The 23,184-nt window shown below is 39.1% G+C and overlaps 3 protein-coding genes across 17 annotated transcripts; all 3 read left to right on the top strand.

Moving 5' to 3' along the window:
* The first annotated feature begins 9,307 nt into the window (after positions 1-9,307).
* LOC100881755 (WD repeat, SAM and U-box domain-containing protein 1) lies at positions 9,308-16,740 on the top strand. 11 transcript variants are annotated; one of them, XM_076532401.1, is made up of 21 exons: positions 9,309-9,487; positions 9,563-9,865; positions 10,029-10,068; positions 10,704-10,821; positions 10,914-11,134; positions 11,208-11,379; positions 11,468-11,613; positions 11,681-11,898; positions 11,991-12,229; positions 12,291-12,381; positions 12,441-12,550; positions 12,615-12,757; positions 12,912-13,104; positions 13,382-13,527; positions 13,739-13,947; positions 14,022-14,296; positions 14,415-14,505; positions 14,600-14,694; positions 14,787-14,948; positions 15,018-15,168; positions 15,255-16,110. In XM_076532401.1, the coding sequence occupies exons 5-21, from the start codon at positions 11,016-11,018 to the stop codon at positions 15,416-15,418; spliced, it is 2,724 nt and encodes a 907-aa protein (XP_076388516.1). In that variant the 5' UTR covers positions 9,309-9,487; positions 9,563-9,865; positions 10,029-10,068; positions 10,704-10,821; positions 10,914-11,015; the 3' UTR covers positions 15,419-16,110. The 11 variants fall into 11 exon arrangements, with proteins under 11 accessions (XP_076388518.1, XP_076388517.1, XP_076388516.1 ...); XM_076532400.1 differs by having other exon boundaries at positions 10,670-10,821; XM_076532398.1 differs by having other exon boundaries at positions 10,585-10,821.
* On the top strand, positions 16,411-18,342 carry Mlc-c (Myosin light chain cytoplasmic). Of its 5 annotated transcripts, none has more exons than XM_076532424.1 (4): positions 16,411-16,758; positions 16,819-16,899; positions 17,443-17,748; positions 17,845-18,342. In XM_076532424.1, the coding sequence occupies exons 2-4, from the start codon at positions 16,854-16,856 to the stop codon at positions 17,949-17,951; spliced, it is 459 nt and encodes a 152-aa protein (XP_076388539.1). In that variant the 5' UTR covers positions 16,411-16,758; positions 16,819-16,853; the 3' UTR covers positions 17,952-18,342. The 5 variants fall into 5 exon arrangements, with proteins under 5 accessions (XP_076388539.1, XP_076388540.1, XP_076388537.1 ...); XM_076532425.1 differs by having other exon boundaries at positions 16,414-16,770; positions 16,872-16,899; XM_076532422.1 differs by lacking the exons at positions 16,411-16,758; positions 16,819-16,899 and adding exons at positions 16,907-17,154; positions 17,243-17,328.
* Positions 18,343-18,726: 384 nt separating this feature from the next.
* On the top strand, positions 18,727-22,662 carry Oda (Ornithine decarboxylase antizyme). Its single transcript, XM_012287717.2, is given in 6 exon segments — positions 18,727-18,976; positions 20,273-20,372; positions 20,374-20,475; positions 20,563-20,812; positions 20,903-21,059; positions 21,222-22,662. Coding segments are annotated over 5 exon segments (654 nt in total). The 5' UTR covers positions 18,727-18,890; the 3' UTR covers positions 21,019-21,059; positions 21,222-22,662.
* The last annotated feature ends 522 nt before the right edge of the window (positions 22,663-23,184 follow it).

Genomic DNA, 23,184 nt, shown 5'->3' with positions numbered 1-23,184 from the left:
CTAACCTAACCTAACCTAACCTAACCTAACCTAACCTAACCTAACCTAACCTAACCTAACCTAACCTAACCTAACCTAACCTAACCTAACCTAACCTAACCTAACCTAACCTAACCTAACCTAACCTAACCTAACCTAACCTAACCTAACCTAACCTAACCTAACCTAACCTAACCTAACCTAACCTAACCTAACCTAACCTAACCTAACCTAACCTAACCTAACCTAACCTAACCTAACCTAACCTAACCTAACCTAACCTAACCTAACCTAACCTAACCTAACCTAACCTAACCTAACCTAACCTAACCTAACCTAACCTAACCTAACCTAACCTAACCTAACCTAACCTAACCTAACCTAACCTAACCTAACCTAACCTAACCTAACCTAACCTAACCTAACCTAACCTAACCTAACCTAACCTAACCTAACCTAACCTAACCTAACCTAACCTAACCTAACCTAACCTAACCTAACCTAACCTAACCTAACCTAACCTAACCTAACCTAACCTAACCTAACCTAACCTAACCTAACCTAACCTAACCTAACCTAACCTAACCTAACCTAACCTAACCTAACCTAACCTAACCTAACCTAACCTAACCTAACCTAACCTAACCTAACCTAACCTAACCTAACCTAACCTAACCTAACCTAACCTAACCTAACCTAACCTAACCTAACCTAACCTAACCTAACCTAACCTAACCTAACCTAACCTAACCTAACCTAACCTAACCTAACCTAACCTAACCTAACCTAACCTAACCTAACCTAACCTAACCTAACCTAACCTAACCTAACCTAACCTAACCTAACCTAACCTAACCTAACCTAACCTAACCTAACCTAACCTAACCTAACCTAACCTAACCTAACCTAACCTAACCTAACCTAACCTAACCTAACCTAACCTAACCTAACCTAACCTAACCTAACCTAACCTAACCTAACCTAACCTAACCTAACCTAACCTAACCTAACCTAACCTAACCTAACCTAACCTAACCTAACCTAACCTAACCTAACCTAACCTAACCTAACCTAACCTAACCTAACCTAACCTAACCTAACCTAACCTAACCTAACCTAACCTAACCTAACCTAACCTAACCTAACCTAACCTAACCTAACCTAACCTAACCTAACCTAACCTAACCTAACCTAACCTAACCTAACCTAACCTAACCTAACCTAACCTAACCTAACCTAACCTAACCTAACCTAACCTAACCTAACCTAACCTAACCTAACCTAACCTAACCTAACCTAACCTAACCTAACCTAACCTAACCTAACCTAACCTAACCTAACCTAACCTAACCTAACCTAACCTAACCTAACCTAACCTAACCTAACCTAACCTAACCTAACCTAACCTAACCTAACCTAACCTAACCTAACCTAACCTAACCTAACCTAACCTAACCTAACCTAACCTAACCTAACCTAACCTAACCTAACCTAACCTAACCTAACCTAACCTAACCTAACCTAACCTAACCTAACCTAACCTAACCTAACCTAACCTAACCTAACCTAACCTAACCTAACCTAACCTAACCTAACCTAACCTAACCTAACCTAACCTAACCTAACCTAACCTAACCTAACCTAACCTAACCTAACCTAACCTAACCTAACCTAACCTAACCTAACCTAACCTAACCTAACCTAACCTAACCTAACCTAACCTAACCTAACCTAACCTAACCTAACCTAACCTAACCTAACCTAACCTAACCTAACCTAACCTAACCTAACCTAACCTAACCTAACCTAACCTAACCTAACCTAACCTAACCTAACCTAACCTAACCTAACCTAACCTAACCTAACCTAACCTAACCTAACCTAACCTAACCTAACCTAACCTAACCTAACCTAACCTAACCTAACCTAACCTAACCTAACCTAACCTAACCTAACCTAACCTAACCTAACCTAACCTAACCTAACCTAACCTAACCTAACCTAACCTAACCTAACCTAACCTAACCTAACCTAACCTAACCTAACCTAACCTAACCTAACCTAACCTAACCTAACCTAACCTAACCTAACCTAACCTAACCTAACCTAACCTAACCTAACCTAACCTAACCTAACCTAACCTAACCTAACCTAACCTAACCTAACCTAACCTAACCTAACCTAACCTAACCTAACCTAACCTAACCTAACCTAACCTAACCTAACCTAACCTAACCTAACCTAACCTAACCTAACCTAACCTAACCTAACCTAACCTAACCTAACCTAACCTAACCTAACCTAACCTAACCTAACCTAACCTAACCTAACCTAACCTAACCTAACCTAACCTAACCTAACCTAACCTAACCTAACCTAACCTAACCTAACCTAACCTAACCTAACCTAACCTAACCTAACCTAACCTAACCTAACCTAACCTAACCTAACCTAACCTAACCTAACCTAACCTAACCTAACCTAACCTAACCTAACCTAACCTAACCTAACCTAACCTAACCTAACCTAACCTAACCTAACCTAACCTAACCTAACCTAACCTAACCTAACCTAACCTAACCTAACCTAACCTAACCTAACCTAACCTAACCTAACCTAACCTAACCTAACCTAACCTAACCTAACCTAACCTAACCTAACCTAACCTAACCTAACCTAACCTAACCTAACCTAACCTAACCTAACCTAACCTAACCTAACCTAACCTAACCTAACCTAACCTAACCTAACCTAACCTAACCTAACCTAACCTAACCTAACCTAACCTAACCTAACCTAACCTAACCTAACCTAACCTAACCTAACCTAACCTAACCTAACCTAACCTAACCTAACCTAACCTAACCTAACCTAACCTAACCTAACCTAACCTAACCTAACCTAACCTAACCTAACCTAACCTAACCTAACCTAACCTAACCTAACCTAACCTAACCTAACCTAACCTAACCTAACCTAACCTAACCTAACCTAACCTAACCTAACCTAACCTAACCTAACCTAACCTAACCTAACCTAACCTAACCTAACCTAACCTAACCTAACCTAACCTAACCTAACCTAACCTAACCTAACCTAACCTAACCTAACCTAACCTAACCTAACCTAACCTAACCTAACCTAACCTAACCTAACCTAACCTAACCTAACCTAACCTAACCTAACCTAACCTAACCTAACCTAACCTAACCTAACCTAACCTAACCTAACCTAACCTAACCTAACCTAACCTAACCTAACCTAACCTAACCTAACCTAACCTAACCTAACCTAACCTAACCTAACCTAACCTAACCTAACCTAACCTAACCTAACCTAACCTAACCTAACCTAACCTAACCTAACCTAACCTAACCTAACCTAACCTAACCTAACCTAACCTAACCTAACCTAACCTAACCTAACCTAACCTAACCTAACCTAACCTAACCTAACCTAACCTAACCTAACCTAACCTAACCTAACCTAACCTAACCTAACCTAACCTAACCTAACCTAACCTAACCTAACCTAACCTAACCTAACCTAACCTAACCTAACCTAACCTAACCTAACCTAACCTAACCTAACCTAACCTAACCTAACCTAACCTAACCTAACCTAACCTAACCTAACCTAACCTAACCTAACCTAACCTAACCTAACCTAACCTAACCTAACCTAACCTAACCTAACCTAACCTAACCTAACCTAACCTAACCTAACCTAACCTAACCTAACCTAACCTAACCTAACCTAACCTAACCTAACCTAACCTAACCTAACCTAACCTAACCTAACCTAACCTAACCTAACCTAACCTAACCTAACCTAACCTAACCTAACCTAACCTAACCTAACCTAACCTAACCTAACCTAACCTAACCTAACCTAACCTAACCTAACCTAACCTAACCTAACCTAACCTAACCTAACCTAACCTAACCTAACCTAACCTAACCTAACCTAACCTAACCTAACCTAACCTAACCTAACCTAACCTAACCTAACCTAACCTAACCTAACCTAACCTAACCTAACCTAACCTAACCTAACCTAACCTAACCTAACCTAACCTAACCTAACCTAACCTAACCTAACCTAACCTAACCTAACCTAACCTAACCTAACCTAACCTAACCTAACCTAACCTAACCTAACCTAACCTAACCTAACCTAACCTAACCTAACCTAACCTAACCTAACCTAACCTAACCTAACCTAACCTAACCTAACCTAACCTAACCTAACCTAACCTAACCTAACCTAACCTAACCTAACCTAACCTAACCTAACCTAACCTAACCTAACCTAACCTAACCTAACCTAACCTAACCTAACCTAACCTAACCTAACCTAACCTAACCTAACCTAACCTAACCTAACCTAACCTAACCTAACCTAACCTAACCTAACCTAACCTAACCTAACCTAACCTAACCTAACCTAACCTAACCTAACCTAACCTAACCTAACCTAACCTAACCTAACCTAACCTAACCTAACCTAACCTAACCTAACCTAACCTAACCTAACCTAACCTAACCTAACCTAACCTAACCTAACCTAACCTAACCTAACCTAACCTAACCTAACCTAACCTAACCTAACCTAACCTAACCTAACCTAACCTAACCTAACCTAACCTAACCTAACCTAACCTAACCTAACCTAACCTAACCTAACCTAACCTAACCTAACCTAACCTAACCTAACCTAACCTAACCTAACCTAACCTAACCTAACCTAACCTAACCTAACCTAACCTAACCTAACCTAACCTAACCTAACCTAACCTAACCTAACCTAACCTAACCTAACCTAACCTAACCTAACCTAACCTAACCTAACCTAACCTAACCTAACCTAACCTAACCTAACCTAACCTAACCTAACCTAACCTAACCTAACCTAACCTAACCTAACCTAACCTAACCTAACCTAACCTAACCTAACCTAACCTAACCTAACCTAACCTAACCTAACCTAACCTAACCTAACCTAACCTAACCTAACCTAACCTAACCTAACCTAACCTAACCTAACCTAACCTAACCTAACCTAACCTAACCTAACCTAACCTAACCTAACCTAACCTAACCTAACCTAACCTAACCTAACCTAACCTAACCTAACCTAACCTAACCTAACCTAACCTAACCTAACCTAACCTAACCTAACCTAACCTAACCTAACCTAACCTAACCTAACCTAACCTAACCTAACCTAACCTAACCTAACCTAACCTAACCTAACCTAACCTAACCTAACCTAACCTAACCTAACCTAACCTAACCTAACCTAACCTAACCTAACCTAACCTAACCTAACCTAACCTAACCTAACCTAACCTAACCTAACCTAACCTAACCTAACCTAACCTAACCTAACCTAACCTAACCTAACCTAACCTAACCTAACCTAACCTAACCTAACCTAACCTAACCTAACCTAACCTAACCTAACCTAACCTAACCTAACCTAACCTAACCTAACCTAACCTAACCTAACCTAACCTAACCTAACCTAACCTAACCTAACCTAACCTAACCTAACCTAACCTAACCTAACCTAACCTAACCTAACCTAACCTAACCTAACCTAACCTAACCTAACCTAACCTAACCTAACCTAACCTAACCTAACCTAACCTAACCTAACCTAACCTAACCTAACCTAACCTAACCTAACCTAACCTAACCTAACCTAACCTAACCTAACCTAACCTAACCTAACCTAACCTAACCTAACCTAACCTAACCTAACCTAACCTAACCTAACCTAACCTAACCTAACCTAACCTAACCTAACCTAACCTAACCTAACCTAACCTAACCTAACCTAACCTAACCTAACCTAACCTAACCTAACCTAACCTAACCTAACCTAACCTAACCTAACCTAACCTAACCTAACCTAACCTAACCTAACCTAACCTAACCTAACCTAACCTAACCTAACCTAACCTAACCTAACACAAACAAACTTCGGAAGTTGGTTAGGTGTATATTAAATAAGCTTAAGGTGATCTAACCTTCCGAGGTAAAGCTTAATGTGACCTAACCTTTGAAGAGAGATAGGTTAATATGACCTAACACGTTAGGTACCCTAACCTTATAAGGTAATATGAAAGTACTCACCATATGCTGCTATTCCAGAAGGTAATCCAATGCACTCACTATTCCATTCTCACTATTCCATAAGGTTAGATTATTCAAGTAGGTTACTTCACAAATTGTCACTAACAAAATAACCTGTTTTAATAACATAACTCGTATGGAATTCCAATACACCTCTTCCACTAGGTATGTTATTACACCAGGTTATATTCACTATGCCATACACTGCTATTACACTAGGTTAGGTGATCCAGTCGGTTAGGTTCACTATTGCACTCTCACTGTTCCAGAAGGTTTGTAATCCAATAGGTTCCACTGAATATTCCAATAAATGCATTTCACTGTAACGACGAGTCTCCTTATTCACTGCACCGATCACTAGAAATAAGACAGAGTTTCAATAACCTGTCTTAATATACTAACTCGTATGGAACTCTTAAGAATGGAAGTAATTCAATAACCTATATAATATACAAACCTTCATCAAATTCCAAGCGTGGTATACCATACGAGTTAGTTTATTAAAACAGGTTACCCTCTACTAACCCCACCCCCCCAAACCCCCCTCCCCTCGGGGATGGATTTTGCGCCGGGGTTTCGGGGCGATTTCCGGGACGCTTTTCCGGGGGCGATGCGCCGCTTTTCAGCCGCTTTTCACGATTTTCCCACCGGTTCCACTGCTGCACCCTCGCACTGCACCTGCACCCCCGCACTACCCTCCCCACCCCCCCGCACCTGCACCCCTGCATTTTTACGGCACCCATGGCATTCTACGCACTGCACGCCTCTCCGCACCACGATTTTCTGCCGCTTTCCTGGATTTTCCGCCGGTTCCGCTGCACCCACGCACTGCACCTGCACCTGCACCCACGCACTACCCTCCCCCGTCCCCGCACCGGCACCAGCTTTTTTTCACGGCACGCACGGCACCCGCTGCACTCACAGGCACTCCACGGCACTTTCACGGCACGATTTTCGCTGGATTTCCGCCGATTTCACCGCTTTTCACCGGTTCCACTGCACCTGCCACGTGGCACGCACTGCACCCGCGCATGAAACCCACTTTTCACTGCACGCACGGCACTCACAGACACTCCACGGCACTCCCACAGCACTTTCACGGCACTGCACGGCACAATTTCACCGAATTTTGCACGTTTTTCACGATTTTTGCACCACCACCGGCACGTGCGTCGTAGCGTCGGTCCGCCATCTTGGAAAAGGCCGATTCACGCTACCGCATCCCGGATTTCGGTTGGCACCACTTGCCTGCTGCGCACTTCCGGTTCGGGGATTAGTTTGGCAGACCTTCAGCGACTCGTTGTCCATTAAGTTGGTAGTTCTGCGCTTACTGAGGCACGGCCATCTTGGTTACCATTGCTCAATGACTGATTATTCTTTGCAAGATTACATTCGTTTACACTTTTCGACTCGCTTTTCTACAGCTACAGCCGTCTCGCTTCGCGTTGCTGCGTCTCTCATAACTGTTGCGAATATTCCACTGCTTCGGTCAAGCGCCTTTAGGTTGGCAGTTCTGAAATGTTGTCGAGGACCGATTTTTCAGGTTGGCAGTCCTTCTCTACCGCTGTAGCCATCATGTTGGCAGTGCTGCGGTTACTAATGAACGACCATCTACATCACATTTCCTCCGTGACTCTACGGGGTTGGCACCATTGCATCAGTGCTAAGCGACGTTCGGGTTGGCAGTGCTGAAGTAGCGTTCACATCTGGACCACTAATAATGTTGGCAATCCTTCACTGCCTCGATGCCCATCGTGGTGACAATTTTCCCGACCATTTCGCTTCCCGCTGCTCACTGACTAACTCGTTGAAGTTTTCAATGCTGCCAAATGTCGCACCACACTTATATTGGCAATCCTTCGCTCGCGCAATTTCCATCAGACTGGCGCTCTTGAGTTGCTGCTTGCTGGCGCACAGCCGTCTAGAATGCCGATATTCTGTGACTCAATGTGGTTGGCAGTACTTGGGTGGCGATTATTTTCTGTTCGTCAATTACGTTGGCAGTCTTTCCTTGTTGCAATTAGCATACAGTTGGCATTTCTGCAGGGAGGCGTGTTGACCATCTTCGTTCCAGGTGCTCTCGTACTCACTGAGGTTGGCTATTTTGAATCACGTCAATGTATCTTTCAGGTTGGCAGTGCTCGATACCTTTACTCTTTGATGTTGGCACCACCGAAACACCCGTTCACGCCGATGCTTCCAAAGCGCGGACCATGGTGAGCCGCCGAGGTTTCTTTCACATTGGTGCCTTTACCCGTTCACATTGATGTGCATACCTATTCACATTGATGCCTATACCCGTTCACATGATTGCCTCTACCTATTCACATTGTTTCCTCTGTCCCGTTCACATTGATGTCTATGCCGATTCACATTTCCTTCGTTTCGTTAAAATACCGCTAAATCGATTTCTTTTCTTCTTTTTTGTCGCTTTTTATTCGTTTTCTTTGATTTTCAGAGTCTTTTCGGAATTTCCTTGGCTTCTTTGAGGTCTTTTCGAATTTTCTTCGCATTTCTTGTTTTAGAAGTTGGCTATTCCTAAACGCGGCATATTATCTCGCAGGTTAGCAGCGTCGAATTCTTTTAGTTTTCGAAGTTGGCAGCAGCGAAACACACGTTCACATCGATGCGTTCGGGGCGCGGACCAATGAGGGACGCCGAGGCGCCGTTCAAATTGGTGCCTTTACCCGTTCACATTGTTGCGTATGCCTGTTTACATTGATGCTTGTACCACTTCACAGTAATGCCCGTGCCCGTTCATATCGATGCCTATTCTTTTCTTTGTTTTCTTTGCTTTTTAGAGGCTTTTTCGAATTTTCTCCGCACTTTTTATTAAATAACGAAAAGCGCGAAAAAAAAGAGAAATCCAAGAAAAAGAAGATAGGAATTGGTTATGCGCTATTATAACGGAACGATGGCGAACAGGTAGATGCGCTAGTTGCCGATGCCCGACCGTCTCGAATCGAGTTGCTCCGTGACTCGGTCGACGTCCAATTCCTTCGCTCTTCGAAGTTGGCACTGCTGCGTTAATGCCTCATGACCATCTTGAAGCTAGCTGCTCTACGACTATTTCGTGTTGGCTCTATTGCATTCCTTTACATTTTCAAGTTGGCATTCTTACACCGCGACCCATCTAGCTCTAATGTAATCTATGACTCGTCGAGGTTGGCTATTCTGACAAACACTTTTGCGCCTTGCGTATCTTATGGTCCATAGTCCATGCTTTGTTACATCGAAATTTAGAATGACATGAAGCAATGAGTTTAACGCGGGTATTTAATGTTAAATATATTGATACGTTGGGTTTTATTTTACGTGTTGACTACGGTATGCGGTGTAACCTGTTTATTACGCATCATCGTCGCAACGTGAGTATATTTCTTTACGCGAGTAATCGTTACGTTTCCTTTCGCCGGTGTTGTACATTTTCTGATTACCACCAGGTACAATTGTCCACTAAACACGTTAGTGTCAACGCTTCGTTTACTCTACTTCTGGATTATACATGTTTCGTCGTTTCTCCTACGGTCGTAGGCTCTACGTGTTCCTAATCGATTTCGTTCTTTTTTGCTACGTAATACACGTGTGATACGTTTCGTTTACATTTACGCGACTCGATCGACATCGTGTGTGCCTTTGCTAACTCGAGTAAGCGTCACTGTCTCTCGTCCCAGTTACGCGTGGTTTTACTGTATCGCGATTCCCTCTTTAATATTTCGTGTACGCCGATTACTTGCAAACACAGTGTAAGTATCCGAATGGAACCTACTTCGTCGTTAAAACAAACGAACGTTTCTCGATACAATTGTCATAGATGCGTGACCGTTTACTTATTTCCGTTTCTTTCTCCTTTTTTTTTTTTTCATACAAAATGGTATATATTCTACCAAAATTCCTTAATTCTTTTAGTATCCAGGATGCAAATAGAGCGCAACAAGCAGACAAAGAGGTATTTGTGCACAATTTCAAATTTCGGCACGTCAAAAACGAAAATTCATACTTTTTCCGAATTGCGAGCTTATTTTTGAAAACTCTTTGTATCGTAATTAGTAATATTATTTTAACAAAAACTATTTTTATAAATGCGTGTATCGTAGATAAATATAAATTGTTTTCTGAATATTGCTGAACGCGTTTACGCGAAAATTCATTTCGTAATGAATTTTTCCCGCTTTTCGTTGCTTCTACTTTATACATGTATTAACCGACTTTAACGTTTACGTTACGTATACTAAAGCTTATGTTGATTAATCGAAAGTACTTTTTAATTTTTCCTACAGAGCGCGATTGAACATATAAGAATAAGCTTCGTCGCATATTTTTTTTTTTTTTTTTTTGCGATTTCGATTCACCGCGATGTTTTAAAAATAACGATCGCAGTATACGAACATAACGTTTTCAAACTAAGTAACTGTAATAAAAAATTTATAGATACTTGCAATTTCTTTTTTTTCTCTTTGTGTAGCATGTTTTCGATCTACTAGACTCTAGTTCGCGAGACACGTGCAATCGTAATAATAATCAATGCCAAGGTCTCGAACTTTCTGCAGTTCGCTTTATACGCCACGTACTCTTCACCTATAGTTGGCTGATCGTCGCATCGTTTGCCGGAACAAATTCACCAGTTCGTCGAGGAATATCAACGTTACCGTCTTCGTTTTCCTTCATATTCCACACTTCCGAAAACAACAACGACTGAGAGGTAATGAACAAAAAGAAAAAATAAATCGTTACACGTTACACTTCGTTCTGCCTATGTTGCGTTGACTACATTTCCTGCTTTTTCTTTTCTAGCGACGAAACTTTCCGAGGATGTAGTTGCATGCGCTCGATTACGTACACGCCTAAACAGTCTTCTCCAAAGGGAAGTCCAAAGAAAAATTATCCACGTGATAAATGCAAACTTCGATTGCTATGATCGATAACGTACAGGTTCTACAGACGTTAACGATTTACACCAGCGACGTGACCAGCGTCGATTTTGCTGGCGATTGCTTGTTGGTTACCGGATCAGGGTAAGATGCCCCAATTATACGAACTGACATTACGCGGACATTCTATGCGAATTCACTCTACCTTCGTTCCTAGCGACAAACGAGTCAGGGTTTGGCAATGGCGAATAGGCGAAGGATACGTTGAAGCCTTCTTTTCTCCCTTGCAAGGGCATAAATATGGAGTCACTTCCGTTAAAGTTAGTCCTCGCTCGACGATGTTAGCCTCGGCCAGCATCGACGGTACTACGTTGTTATGGAATTTACGGGTACGTTGTGCTTACCCCGAATCGAAAACGATGCGAGGTAATAGAAAGATGTATAATTAACCTTCTCGTGTTTCCGGAATGTTCGTAGACGGGATCCAAGATTCACACTATGGTTCAAGTAGGCGGCGAAGCGGTAAGAGTTTGTAGATTTTCACCGGATTCCACTTTGCTCGCCACTGCCGGGGATAACGGACAGGTTTGCCTTTGGGATTTGATACGACGTACTTTGATCAGGTACCCGCTTTATCCTCTCAAAAAAAAAAATCTTAAATACCTTACAACGATCACGAGTTCTATTCAGGTCTTTTCAAAAACACGATGGCGCTATACAGAGTCTATGTTTTTCACCCGATTCCAACTGGTTGATTACGACTTGTACCTTTGCTGTTCTCAAATTATTTTGCACCGCTGATCTTATCGATTCGTGTCTTCCTGACACTGCAGCGTTCGCTTCGGTGAACGATGCCCACGATTTAGGCGTCGTCTCTTGCGATTTTTCACCTTCTCAACGAATAACAAGTAAGTAAAGTTACCCTCGTAAAACACCATCACGACAACGGTGTATATTTTTCGCGCGATCCTCCTTCTTTCTAATCTCTTCCTACCCGCAGATAACGAACCGTTCACGAAATTGTATCACTTGGTTACTTGTGGCAACGATCATTGCGTTAAACTTTGGCAAATAAGCGTCGTACAAACGAAATGCGAAGCTCGACCGTTCGTCGCGACGATCGATCTATGCAGAACGATGGAGAAACATAGTAGCGCCTTAACCTGTGTTCGTTTTAGCGCCAACGGATTATACGTCGCTAGCAGTGGTCTCGACAAAACTGCGGTAATTTGGGAAACGGTACGACAAACGAAATAACGTGCGAAGAAACGATTACTTTTACAATTATTTCCTTTCTTAGAGTTCCGGAAAGGTAGTCGCGATAACGTCGGAACACAGAAGATACGTAGCGTGTTGTGCCTTCTCCAAAGATGGAAATTTACTGGCTACGGGTATGATTTTTATATCCTTTCTAACGCGACTGTCCTATCGTTGCGTTTTAACGTTACAGGTTCCAACGACAAATCTGTTATCGTGTGGGATCTTACGGGAAATTTGACCTTCGATTCGGAACTTGCGCGACATTCGGCGCCGGTACTTTTTTCCGACAATAACGAGCAGGTTCGATTCGTTCGCGTTCAAACCCTTACTTTCGAACGCTAGATAATCCTTTGTATTTTCCTAGAATGCCGACTACGAGCAAAGCGTAATGAAAAACGCGGAAACGTCGATTAACGATGTACGATTGATTAAAAAACTCGACGAACATGCTGGAGCTGTGAATAGCGTCGCTTTATATGGAAATCGATTGATCGCTTCTGGATCGGGGTTAGTCCTAATCCTATCTGTCTCTATAGTCATGCGTATATGTATATATGTGTGTACACATATATATGTATATATATATATATATCTCCTCTCTCTATATACATGTATTTATTTATATATATATATATATATATACATAGTTACGATAATTTAGGGACAAGTTAGTACGCGTTTGGAACATTGAAATCGAAGAAGAAGATTCTGAAATTAGCATGAAATTCCATGAAAAGTCGTATAGTCCGCTGGATGGTCATAAATATAGCATAAATCACGTGGAATTTAGTCCTTGTGGTAATATGCTCGCTTCTTGCTCTTTAGACGGCACAGCCATTATCTGGAGTACCGAGGTAATACATACCGTTTCAGCCGGTTCGTTCGAACAGTTTTACCACAAAATAATTCACTGATACCTTCCCGTTATTCCATCGATTAACGCGCGATTATCCAATAGAGTAGCGATTCGATCGATTGATCCACTATTTTTCTTCCAATGCGTGTCTTTGCATACCTACCATGCATACGTGTGTTGCACTTGAGTTTGTATGCGATTCGAAAGATTGATGCTCGCTGGAAAAGCATTATGGAACATACATCGATCGATCTTCTTCGATTACTATGTCGTAGAACGGATGTCAAGCGAAATCTTCTTTCGTAAATTCTGGATCCGGTATTCGTGTTTGTCGATGGTCACCAGATGGTACCAAAATTGCTACGGCTGGTGACGACGAGATGACAACGTTATGGGATATGAATACCATGGAGGAACTTCGGTACGTATTTTTCCTTCTTTAATATAATTCGTCTAACACGATCGAACTTGATAATATACTCGATTAAGTAAAATGATACGAATAAAACAATTTATCTTTTCTTCGTGTAATGTTGCTAACTGGTAATTCGTAACAAATGGAGCCACGGAAATGTTACATTCGTGTCGTCGTGTATAAAAATCAGGGACCTATTAAACGGACGATACTACAGCATTTTCAGGGGCCATTCCGATGCGGTGAATGCTATCGCTTTTACCCATGATTCTCGTTATTTGGTTACGGCGTGTAACGAAGGTACTTGGAGGTTGTTCGATGTCATTGACGAGAAGGGTTGCGCGGCATTGATGATCTGCGAAGGAGCGCATGATTTGGGTGTACAAGGATGTGATTTTAGTCCGACTTCCGATTTAATAACCATCGGTATGTTTCTCACCCGTACTACCTACCTACGTATATACCGCGTGTCTACTTAAATGTATTGGTTCGTGTTACAGGGAAGAAGGCAAATACGAGTAACGAGAACAAACGGTTTTATCTGTTAGCGACCGGCGGTAACGATTCCTTGGTAAAATTATGGCAAATAGCGATTTCCGACAGCAACGAGATTACGACGACAGGCAATGGGAGCGGTGACAGTGATTTACATTATCGAGAAGTAAAGTCGTTGGCCGGACACGGGGGTAATATAACTTGCGTGAGATTTTCTCCGGTTCAAAGTGAAATTTTAGGAAGTGTTGCTACCGATAGAACAGCTCGTATATGGAGCGTGGTAAATAAACAATTTCTTCTTCTACCCTTTCTTTCCAAAATAATCGACACAGAATGTACGTTATATGAGTTGTTACACGTATAATATCAATTATGTTATATGCAACGCGTGATTTTAGTACTCCGGAGCTTGTTTGCACGTATTAGAGGAGCACGAAAGCCTTGTAACTACCTGTGCCTTTTCGGAAGATACGTCCCTCTTTGTTACAGGTTTTGGTCACTCAATAATATACATATGGGTATTTCTGTTCTCTCGTTTTCTTTCTTCATTTTTTCGTTGGTAATTGGTTTTCTCTACTTTTAGGTGCTCTGGACAAAACTGTATTAATTTGGAAGATACCTCGACATTTGATCTCGCAAAATATTTTAATGGACAACTTAAAGTACAACAGAAAAAAGGTAAACTGTCGTACAAAGGGTAATATTTCTTCTCCTTTCAACGTTATACAACTATGGACGATCGTTAATTAATAGTGCTTTTAACGCGTAAGGTTGCAGATTGGAGCGTGAGCGATGTTTTAAAGTGGTTGAACGAAGTAGATTTATCGTCGTTAGCGAAAAAAGCCTACGCCGATTCTTTAACTGGACGGCAATTACTTATTTTGTCGGAAGATGAACTGACGAATAGATTACTCGTTGATCAAAATGAAAATGTACGTTTTCTCTAATCGATGACATTATCTGTAACGTTATACGATTATAATTGGAATAATAACTTTTAGATTATAGAAACGTTTAAGTCACAGCTCTACTGGTTGAAACGCGAAGAAGATGGTAATGTCGTTGAAATCTCGGCGGACGATACCGAAATACCTCATGAATTTTTGTGTCCTATCACCCACGAAATAATGAGAGAACCTGTTCGATGTTCCGGTGAGAATCGTTTAACAAAATTGTCGTCGCGAATATGAACCGCGATCGGTATATTTTTTTCTTTTGTCATTTTTATGCTACTTCAGACGGATTTACCTATGAAAAGGCAGCTATAAACGAATGGTTCTTATGCGGGAAATATACCAGTCCCATGACCAATGAATCTCTTCAGGATACTTCGTTTACGCCGAATATCGTGCTTAGAAATTTAATATATACTTTTCTTCATGGAAAACGACCACAACTTTAAAAGCATTTGCTCTTGTTGCGTGTATTGTACACCAATTTTTTTTTTATCCTAATATTTATTTACATTTTATCAATTTAATACCTGCTGCGTTTGCATTTGTCGTTGAATACGATAAAATCTTGGTTATCCGAGGGTTCGATGAAAATCGAACCTATCGCGAATAATAGAAGTTTTACGTACTAGCATTTAGTTAATAAGAAGTTATTCGCTCTTCGATGTTGGTAGAATTAAAATATCAATGTTACGTATATGATTTGAGAAACAACGATTATGACATAAATTTTAACAATAATACCATCGTGTAGTGTAAAGTTCAAAATACCTTGGATAATACGGGACTCGATCGATGGAGAATCGGACGATGGATACACCGCTACAGTTTTCTTCGAAATAATGTTGTTATATCTTTGACCTAATCTAATCAAGATTAATCGAGATTCCATCGTACACGAGAACAAATACGCGAATACAAACGCGCGTACACCTAACTTTTGCAAAGGGATCAAAATATTGTTACGTATATACGCACAAAGTTATAAAATATACATATAACGAATCTTAGCAATGTCACGACATTTACGGGTTGTTGAAACCTAACACGTGTGCAAAACGTGTAAATAGTATGTATTAACACAGCGTACACGTGTGATTGTAGAAAGATCGATTATTAAAGTTTCTTCAATTTTATAAAATCTTGTTACTGTTAATGAATCGAATAAATATTCGTTGAGGCAGTGTTAATGCATCTGCGAATCTCGTTTGATTATTCGTTCGTGTGCGTAAGACATAATTTTATCGCGTTCAAAATTATCGCGTCTTCGTGCGTTGTCGACTCTACCGTTGTAAACTCGGTGTATAAACTTTTCTCGTATTCGATGCGTTACAAAAACTGGACTTCAGTGTTTAATTGTTGCGTTCTTCGATAGATGGCACGGTAAACCACTGATTACGATCATAGAGTACGTAAAACATCGATGAACAGGTTACTTTCTTTTGCGGTCTATATAGATGAGCAGAATTTTTCCAATTTCTATACTGTTTTGCTTATTTTCTTCGACTAATATATTGTTTCGAATAATTTCTGTCAAATTTTTGTTAAAACACGATCAATAAAATCGAAATTTTGCACAGTGCATTTGTCTATAATTTCGACGATCTAAATTTATGTTGGACATATTATAGGAAACGGATGACTACGTCGGATCTTTTTACAGGATCGAGTCGAAAAACTTGGTGCGGTCAAAACGTTTGATGTCGTTTGCGAGTGCACGCACTTATTGACATACATACGCATAGTGTAGAAAGGTGGACAGAAATTTTGTACGTACGTGGCACGATAGGTAAGCGGGATGGTAAGTATTTTTTAATATATTCATTTTTTTCTATTATTTTCCTGTTAGTAACGTAAGGAAACAGAGGATAACGACAAGTGGTAATGGACGTATACTTTCAGGCATCTTACTCGGAGGATCAATTGGCAGGTAAGTGAACGTAAATGATATCTTCGATGTCGAACAGGTCAGATTAAAGAGGGGCGGACAGTTTTCTTGCTGCTTAATTCGGGTCAAGAATATCGTTACCTTATTAGACTTACGTTGGTCACACCGACTCGTGTACTCGGCGATTGCCTTTTATGGTTAGGCTCTACGCTATAAAGAAACACTAACGGAAAAGCAAAAACGAAGACAAGGAGTGTAGGGTATCGTATTCGTAATATCGATGAAACTTTGAGCCGTGTAAATATATGCAACTGTGAATTTCGTTGACATTAGTTTCTACGTATTTTTCAATTTGTCTTTCTTAATTATTTATTTTAATTAATAGTAACTGGTTTATACCGAGTGTTGTGTGTAAAATGTATAGCTGTAGTTATAGAGAATTAACTAACAGAATGATGTCATCGATGGAAGGTAAAGAATGCTTGCTTCGAAGATGGAATATCTTCGAATTGGCATTGAAAATGTATTTGAACTCGGTTTTTATATTTTCTCTGCGTGTAAAAACGATGATATTTCTTATTATAGAATTTCAGGAAGCGTTCCAACTTTTTGACAGTCGTGGAGATGGAAAAATTCATGTGGCACAAATTGGAGACGCGCTACGTGCTCTTGGACAAAATCCGACAGAATCGGATGTAAAGAAGTTTACACATCAGCATAAACCTGATGAACGTATTAGTTTCGAAGTGTTTCTTCCTATCTATCAAGCTATAAGCAAATCTCGTACTTCCGACACCGCTGATGACTTTATAGAAGGCTTACGTCATTTCGATAAGGATGGGAATGGTTTTATCTCCTCTGCCGAATTGAGACATTTGTTGACGACGTTAGGTACGATCGAATAAGCAATTTATTTTTTCTGTTATTTAAAATATATTTAACGAAGCATGAATATATTTATTTATCGCGTATTATATCATCTTTCAGGCGAGAAACTCAGTGACGAAGAAGTCGAAACGCTGTTAGCTGGTCACGAAGATTCGCAGGGTAATATCAATTACGAAGACTTTGTTCGTCAAGTGATGTGCGGTTGAATTTCTATACGAACGTACGAAATTTATATTAATCGTAAAGAATGCATAAGTATTTAATTTTTTCTAGTATCTTTGTAACGTATAATTTTTTTCCTTTTATTATTTTTTCTAACGTTACTTATAGCGAACGAAATCACGATGATAAACGTATAAGTTAAAAGTAAAGCGGAATTTAAAAGAAAGAGAGACGTTCGAAGATCTTGCAAATTTTCCAGCTTAAACATTCCATATTATATTATTTGTGTATGATTTTTAGGAATTTTTAGTTATTTCTTTATTCAAAATATATAATGAGAATATTCATCGGGTACTTTTTACGACGGTGTGAGAAAAGAACAGAAATAGCATTGTGTATAACGCGAATGAAATAAAACTTGTTGAATATAAAATATATAGTTTAAGATTATTTAAATGTTCCTTCGTCGTATAATTTCTCGATGTGCCAATGAATCGACGTAAAACGATCGTTTCGGTTCAAAAAGTGGAAATACGGAAGATTTGTATTTTAAAAATATCGGTATTCATCGAAATTTTCATTTCGTGTTATTAACGTTAATTCGCTCTCCGTTAAATATGGGTTAACGTTAAAATTTTTACAATAATTTATACGGTAAAAAACGTGTACACGTTACTAACGCTTGCGTGCGTATTCATAAGTATCATATCGCATTGGAGTATCGAATGGAAAGAATAGTGAAAACGATACGTACGCGTATATAATCGATTCGAACGAAATCGAAATATATCGAATCGAAACGAACCGAGTCGATTCGATAACGAGGAACACTCCAGTGTCGTTTCGGTCGCCCGAGTGGGACGGTTGTCTTCGGTGTTGCTGATTCTACGATTATTCTTATCGTATAGCAATCGCTGATCTAGCGAGTATTTCGTTGTGGAGAAGGAAAATTACGGCCGTCAAAATTTTACGAAGAAAGAAGTATGAGTATTAATTCCAGTCTCTCGTTAAGTAATTGCGAAAGTAGTAAAAAGGGCATAATAATGCCAAGTTTAATATCGAGCAATTGGTGAGTATCATACGATTATTGCGCCATTTTTGCCTTTGATTCGTCATCGCCATTTTGAATTCTATTTATCGGTTCCCTTTACTGTTTTCCTGCGTCGTGAAAATTGTTCTTACGAATCCTTTATACGGATATTGTTACCTCGAACACGATTAGTTTTCTTAACAAGTACATTTATTTTAATATTTTATAAATCGTACTCGTCTTTATAGTAACCATCGAAGGTCTACTATATTGCTTACCTTCTATATTCTATTACGTATATACATTTATGCATTTCAAATATTTTTCATTGTACTAATGAAAAGCAAACATTCGAACGAATATATGTCCTTTGTCGTTATAAATTGAAAATTGTATAAGATAACGAAGGTAGAAGAAGAATAATTTTGTTGATATATATACTAAGATGAATCGAATAAACGAAAATCTATTTAAAGTACGAAAAGGAGCATAAGATGACGATATCGTATACGTTAGTAGAAGAGAACGATAATCTGTGATATGCATAGATGTATATGTATGTATTTTGCGTGTGTATATGTATATTTGCCACGTGAATCGTGTGACGTAAAGGCAACGCAGACGCGTTAGTACATATAGCCGTACATCAGCTGTTCCGTATTGTACGTGAACGAATGTACGAGATATTAGAATTATATGCGTAATATTGCGAATTTGATATTATTCCGTTAAATCGCTTACTCGTTTAAAAAAATATGGAAAATTTTTCTTACGATCGATTCGTTATTTCTTGCTTCTTTTTACATCCTTGGCTTGGATGTATATAAACTCGTACAAATTGTTACGATACGCACGCGTACATGCGTGTACCATGCAAACGCTGAATGCACGTATTTACGAAGAATAATCGCGTAAATTACTTAGATAACAGCCGTTGCGATCGTGTACGCTAAGGCGATGCATATTTTAGCGTGTTAGAGCAAGAGGAAAACGCGATAGCGATATAGATAACTTTATTTGCCGATATATGGTTTTATCTTTCGTATCTGTTTGTCGATTACCAGCTAAGTGTTTTTATTTCGCAAATATATATGGATACGTAGATAAACTCATCCTTAATTATTCGCGTACGTACGTATTGTAATATGCGCAACAAACATTATCGATACGGTTCGTGACGGTTAATTGCCACATTTTTTTTTCTTTTTTATTTTTATTAACTTACTAAAAATAAACGTGAAATTTCGTTATATTCTTTCATTTTTTATATTTAAATTTAAATTATCGATATAATTTTTTCGCTCGCACTTTATCGTTGAACGTATATAATTACAGCGAAATGTCGAGTAAATGTATGGAGGAGAGTTTGGAAGAAGGGAGTAGACTTCAACAACATTATTGTATAACACTGGGTGTGGGGCCTCTGTGGTGGTCCTGATGTGCCCCATGCCGCATTGTCTGTATCTACAGTCAACACAGAGAGCCGCGGCGTGGGGATCAAGCAGAGTCAGCTCTCTGTGAGCTCCCACATTGTACAAGTAAAGTATCTTTCCGTTTTTACGATTTACGCTCCGTTCGATATGGTAAAATTATCCCCTTTTATATAATTTTCAATAAATTTTTAGGAGGATGAATTATTAAAAGCTGTGCGAAATAGCGAATCGTTGCGCCTGACCTTCACTCTTCATTTAACGGAAAGCACATCTGTCGAGTGGGAAACGGTAGTATGGCGACGATGTCTATACATTCGCGTACCAAGTTGTCTTTTACCCGAAGGATCGAAAGAAGGTTTCGTTTCGCTTCTGGAATACGCCGAAGAAACGCTACGATGTACCAATATTATTGTTTGTCTGCGTAAGGATAGAACAGATCGAGGTACTTGTCGTCGACCGTTTTTTCATTCGAATGAAAATGATCGCGACGAAAAGAACTTGTCGTCTAAATCACTCTGTTGTTATGGTTTAGCAATGCTGGTTCGTACCTTCATGTTTTTGGGTTTCGCTGCTCTACCGCCGACTCACGTCCTGGTTCCACCAGGCAGTGATGCTGGCAATCTCTACATGCTCTATGCCATCGAGTAATCGACCAACAGCTTGGCTTCTCTCTCAAATTTAACGCACAGGTATTGTTTATATTTCGCGGAATTTTTGCGTAATTTTATATAATTTTCGTTTTCTTCTTCTTCTTTCTATCTCTCTCTTCCCCTCCCCTCCCTACAACCTTTCTCACTTTTATTACATTCGAATAATTTATTTGTTCATTTTTTCTGTTTCTCATATTACAGGAACGAATGTCGAACGAACTTCTTGTATACTTTAGGAAGGATATAATGCAGCAAGCTTTCTCGTTTTACTTTTCTCGTATTTTTTACTTTTCATTCATCGGACTTGATACTTTGTTTCTAATTACGAGCATGCTGAATCTATCATCGAAGTTCCGAGCATCGATGATGATCCTAACATTGATTCGTGTATTAAAATTGTGATTACTTACAAACGTGCAGGATAGGGTTCCAAAATAATACTTTCGATGTCGTATGTCGTACACCGTAGCGTTAAATTTAAGAGAAATGCAGTAATACGTAAATTTATATATACGCGTACTTATATACCTATACGTGAATATGAATATGTATGGGACGAAGAGGAGACAGGCAAGAAAGAAGGAAAAAATTAGTAGTCGAATATTTGTAGGTCACGCGCGAACAGATTAATCGATGAATATACCGATTCATTCTCTTGGATACAATGATAATAACTTTGTTAAGAGCATGTAAACTGCTGACGAAGCTTCCCACGCAAAAAATTTGACGGGATCGAAGTTTAAATTTTACATGAAACGACGAGCCGTCAAATTATAGAAGAAATTTATTATCAATAAATCTCAATGTTAATTGTGGCAGATTAAGTATTACCGCGTCTTATTTTATATTATTACATATTTTTTTATCGTCTGTGAGTATTACTATCGATATCGATAATACATTGTATATCTGTATACGTACGAATATTGTGTGAGCGCTTGCGCGCACATATACACTTACGCGAAGACGGTCACGGAGGAAGTCGGCAATGGCGCGATAAGAAGGAAAGGAGATTACGATACGCGGCCAGTGTAAATTAATTCGTTTTATTCCAAGTTTTTTTCTTTCTTGAAACGACTAAGTACTCGAGTTTGCAGTACTTTTAATAATTTCCGAAAATAAGGTTGAAATATGAGAAATAATTTCTAAATGGTACTTTTCACGTTTGATTCGGTATAATGTATTCGCCTGCTTTTAACGAAATATTTAAATATAAGTATTACGAAGTATTTTGTCGTTCTAAAGGAGCATCGTTCTCAAATATTTCGAGATTAAACGAAAGAAAGTGACAATTATTTGTCGTTAACGGTTATAAATAATTTAATTTCCATTTGTATCGTGCGTAATGCACGTAAACGTTTGATCGAGATACGTATATATCGTTCACTGGCGGCCGATCGTTGTATTCGTTATTACGTTAATTTTTCTTTATTATATTTAGATTTAAGCAACAATAGTGATCGATGATAGCAAACTTAGTTATAACGGTGGTGATGACGATCTTCGGTAATTCCTGATCAATTAACATTGTAGAGATTTTGCTAATAAATACGTTCTTTAGTGTTGACTCGATAACAGGCGGTATTAAATGATTATAAAAGGAAGAAAAAAAAAAAAGAAAAAAAAAAGGGAAAAATTAAAATATCGCAAGAAAATAAAAAATATGTTAATAGCTTATTAGAAATATAGGTAAGTACAAAGCAATACGCTATTATCTCTTAATGAAAATAGTTTTAAATTCATCCGAATCTTTTCGATTATTGAAAAACGATTCTGCAGCGTTTTATTTTGTTTGTTAATATTATTATGTCGTGTATACATATATATGTATGTTTGTATGTATGTATATATGTATATTCGTACATTTGACCACATAAGAATATATGTATGCAACATTTATTATTGAAATTACAAAAGAAATATACATACTTGCTAAATAAAAGTTTAAAAAAGAAGTAAATGGGTTTATAACCTGTATGTACCTGTTTGTATACGTGTCCTATAAGAAAAACATTTCTTCGCCTATAGAATTCTCTCGAAAGTTGATCGTATCTTATAGTCGAAGATTATACGTTTCGAGTACGTTTCTCTGATGATTTGCGCCGTGAAGTCCTAAAAATTAGTAGAGATAACGACAGGCAAACTTGGAAGCAGAATCTTGGTC

Source organism: Megachile rotundata, chromosome 6 (genome assembly GCF_050947335.1).
Source record: "Megachile rotundata isolate GNS110a chromosome 6, iyMegRotu1, whole genome shotgun sequence".
Classification (NCBI taxonomy): domain Eukaryota; kingdom Metazoa; phylum Arthropoda; class Insecta; order Hymenoptera; family Megachilidae; genus Megachile; species Megachile rotundata.
The sequence above is the reverse complement of the archived record's forward strand: the minus strand, read 5'-3'. Positions and strand labels throughout refer to the sequence as shown.

Excerpts from the sequence above, each read along its gene's own strand:
- LOC100881755 (XM_012287243.2), top strand. The coding sequence starts at position 11,016 with ATGCAAACTTCGATTGCTATGATCGATAACGTACAGGTTCTACAGACG. Across the intron at positions 11,135-11,207 it reads TTGTTGGTTACCGGATCAGG|CGACAAACGAGTCAGGGTTT; the intron begins GTAAGATGCCCC and ends CTTCGTTCCTAG. Across the intron at positions 12,230-12,290 it reads CTGCGGTAATTTGGGAAACG|AGTTCCGGAAAGGTAGTCGC; the intron begins GTACGACAAACG and ends TTCCTTTCTTAG.
- Mlc-c (XM_076532422.1), top strand. The coding sequence starts at position 17,274 with ATGTATAGCTGTAGTTATAGAGAATTAACTAACAGAATGATGTCATCG. Across the intron at positions 17,329-17,442 it reads AATGATGTCATCGATGGAAG|AATTTCAGGAAGCGTTCCAA; the intron begins GTAAAGAATGCT and ends TTCTTATTATAG. Across the intron at positions 17,749-17,844 it reads ACATTTGTTGACGACGTTAG|GCGAGAAACTCAGTGACGAA; the intron begins GTACGATCGAAT and ends ATCATCTTTCAG.